The sequence below is a fragment of the Cornus florida genome, unplaced genomic scaffold (assembly GCF_030987335.1).
Source record: "Cornus florida cultivar Cherokee Brave unplaced genomic scaffold, ASM3098733v1 CherokeeBrave_3.0.0_Hap2_Chr01, whole genome shotgun sequence".
NCBI lineage: Eukaryota > Viridiplantae > Streptophyta > Magnoliopsida > Cornales > Cornaceae > Cornus > Cornus florida.
In genome coordinates, this window is record NW_026775571.1 from 118,429,534 (window position 1) to 118,433,477 (window position 3,944).

The 3,944-nt window shown below is 35.5% G+C and overlaps 1 protein-coding gene across 1 annotated transcript; it reads right to left on the bottom strand.

Annotated features, from left to right (window-relative positions):
- Window positions 1-767: 767 nt before the first annotated feature.
- Window positions 768-2,030, bottom strand: LOC132281859 (uncharacterized). The gene has a single exon (XM_059783524.1). The coding sequence runs from the start codon at window positions 2,028-2,030 to the stop codon at window positions 768-770; it is 1,263 nt and encodes a 420-aa protein (XP_059639507.1).
- Window positions 2,031-3,944: the final 1,914 nt, after the last annotated feature.

A 3,944-nucleotide genomic window follows, 5' to 3' on the forward strand; every position in this document is an offset into this window, starting at 1 on the left:
TGCAGTTACTGTAGCAATATTTGCAGTTGTAAAATGAATACTGCAAAATTTATGAATCTGTGAACCTGTGATGCAAAACAATGTTTGTCAACTTTTATTGGATTGTGAACCTGTGATTGAAAATAAGGCACGCAAAAAATTTTACAACTCATATACCAATGTGTGGAGCTGTGCATACACATCACAAAAAATACTGTCATTTAAGTGAGTACACATCACAAATAATGTTGTACTAGACACTGCATGCACAACTACTAGCAGTAAAGTTTCATATACCAATGTGAACTTATGCATACACATCACAAATAATACTGTCATTGAAGTGAGTACAACCACAAAAAGTCATTGAATTGATTAGAACACTACATGCACATGAAGCAAACAGACCACCCATAAGTCCGAAAGTAGCTTTAAGCAAAAGTGCACCAAAAGAGTTGCATCCAAAGTCAGTTCAACCACTGTCCATTGTCCTACAAGTAAAAAATGAATGTATTAGATGTGCAGACATTTATTATAAATAAATTAATGGAATCAAACTTTTTGGGACTGTCCACATACCATAGATTCCTGGGTAGCAAGTGTAGGGTCAATTCCAAGTGTTTCAGATTGGGGCACATAAGTAACCTTCACATGTAATAAAAGTAGACAAACATAAGTATGGTATGCATAGGTATTACACTCATAAATTACACAGTGAAAAAAAAAATAAGAATATATATTACCTCTTGTTGCACAGTTACATGTCCTTTAGCTTTAACTGATCTTGCTCATCCCCCACTGCTACTTTCTCCCACAAACATCCCAGTTCTTTTCAAAGAAGGCCTTCCACCTTTGCCTCTTGGTGGTTTAGGAAGTGCTGCATCATTCTTGCAGCTTCCGACATTGTGCCCTTCCATCTTACACTTTCCACACCTCACTTGAAAGTTCCATTTCCCAAAACCAACCTTTTTAGCTTTGATATCTCTCAGTTCTTCAGCACTTTTTATTCTTTGCTTTATTGGCCTTCCCATTTTTGGTTTTTCTCTCAATGGTGGGAGTATTTGAAGATATCTTTCAATGTTCAGAATTTTTCTCAAACAAAGTGACTTCACAATGTGTGCATATATGTTAAGGTGTGTCTCCATGTGGTAGTAATGACTCACATAGTCTTCAATATTGCCTCTCCTAGAATTGATAACAGCTGTTGCATGTATACAAGGTATACCAGTGACCTCCCAAACCCTATAACTGCATTTTATATTTGCCATATCAACTGCATCATTCTCTCCATTACTGTCAACCTCATATAATTGTGGTCCTGCAGGCTGTACACGACATTTTCTAGATTTCAGCCTCAGTTTATCCACTTCATCCTGCACCTTTGGACGTAAAAGACCATGTTGGTCTTCCATGTATTCTCTCTTATTATTACACCTTTTTAATAAGCACCTCCTTATCATTTCAAACATGTAAATCAATGGTTTGCTCATGGCCTCTAGAATTTGCCTATTCCAAAACTCACACATGTTATTGCTATTTAAATTACACTTTGAGTCCACTATAAAGCCACACTTGGACCATAAATGGTGAGGGATTCTGTTCAGCCACTCAAAAGCATCATTGTTCATCTTCTTAATGTTTGTCATGTGATTCTTGAATACCTCAAGTGTAAATCCATTAGAAGCATTCAAGAATTCAGTTTTCAATCTAAGACATAGAAATTTCTTCCTAAAATTTTCATACATATGTCTAACACAAAACCTATGGTCAGTATTCTCACACAACCTATCTAACACATCAACCGATCCTTTTTGTCTGTCAGAGATAAAAGTTAATTGATAAGGGGGACCAATGATTGCCATCAACTCATTAATAAACCACTGCCAAGTGACTTTTGACTCAACATCCACCACTGCAAAAGCAATTGGGTAATAACTATCATTTGGGTCCCTACCAACAGCACTTAACAACTGTCCTCTATATGGCCCTTTTAAAAAACAACCATCTAGCCCTACAAATGGCCTGCAGCCTGCTTTAAAGCCACTCCACATTGCTTCTAAACAATAAAAAACCCTCAAAAACCTTTCTTTACCCTCCTTGTCAATTTCAGTTTTCACTTTGCATACACTGCCAGGATTTGTCTACATAACAAGCTCACAGTACTCTCTGATTTTCATAAACTGCTCTTCAAAATTACATTTAATCATTTCCAAGGCTTTTGCCTTAGCTCTGCTTACCTTGAATCTAGAAACTTATATCTCAAAATCCTTTTCAATCAAGCCACTTAAACCACAATTCTTCCGAGTTGGGTCCACTCTGAATTGGTTTATGTAGTGCTTGGTTATGTACCTAGATCTTGCTTGTCTATTTGTTTCAGGTGGAATACAGTGGTGTGTACTTCTATATGTCTTGATTTGAAAGCTATTATCACTACTATTCTTTGAAGCATGAATCCTCCAACCACATTTACTAATGCACACAGTAGCAATCCTATTTTTCTCATTTTTCTTAAGCCTGAAATCATACTTGTGTTTTATAACATGGTCCCTCAATGCTACCTTAAAATCATCTGCACATGCAAACTTCATCCCACTTTCTAAGGGTTTAATGCCCAAATCCCTCTCAACAACATATTCAGTAGCCCTAATGTTACTATCAACTTCCTCATCTGATGAGCTATGAACACTCCACAACTTATTACTTGGTGCATATACAGAATCTCCATCTAAGTCTTCTACTTGACCCCATAAAGCTTCAATATGACCATCTAAGTCTTCTGAATGGGAAAAGGATTGGGAAGAGGCATGGGAAGATGAGTGGGAAGGAGAATGAGGTGCAGCTGTAGTTTCATGTGCAGGTGCAGGTGTAGGTGAAACTACTAGTACCTTCACCAATGAAAAATTCTTATACATTGCAAACATATTCAATAGACCATTATCAGAGACTATTAGCACAGGATTTCCATTACTAAGGTCTCTATAATAGACTTCACTTTAGGAATCTAAGTTCAGTAGTGTCAACACATCTTCAATTTCAAAATATGACATGCGATTAGGATCACAATTATCAAATTCATCAACTTTCCCCCCAATATAGTAATAGTGGTCCTTATTAAATTTTTCATCATAATGTATCTCAATTGTATACTTTTTAGACATTATGAACAGCACTTACAAAAATTTAAGCAAACAATACTAATTAACATCAAATTACATGCATGTGCAGACTAACATCAAATTACATGCATATGCAGACAAATTATTTACATGCATGTACAGATAAATTATTTACATGCACTGTAAGGACAAGAAGATACCCAATATATTACATGCATGTGCAGACTAATATCACTGTAAAAACATTAACAAAACCAACCTCAAATGCCAAAAAAAAATATAAAAAATAAAAAATTACACAAGTTCAAGGCAGTTTAACACTTTGTTAGACATGTGGAGCCCAAAACAAGAAAAAAAAGGCAAAAGACCCTCATTTTTATCTCAAACCGTAACCCTATTTTTATAAAACAACTATACAATACACTGCAATAAACATGAAGAAGACAAAGTGGAAGTTATTTAACTATAATCGAAGCAAATAGAGACATGTGGAACCCAAATTCGTTGACAATCGACACAAAACACTAAAGGGGACCACACAGATTCGAATAAAACCCTTTATCGAACAGAAAAATAACAATAACATCACAAAAACTATTGAATCACACAAATACAAACACTATAACATAAATACCCTAACTTTTATCATCATTAAAGAAATCAGAAACGTGAAAACATAAAAACCTTAACCTCATAAACGCATTTTTTCCTTTCAATAGCAGCACTTCGTATTTGATCTCAAACCCTAATAGCCAGAAATTATAGATCGTCCACAATCAAGCCACGAAAATGATTGTGTTTGCTTCGTCTTTGGTGTCTATGTTTGTGAGGGGCTGTGTATGTATGATC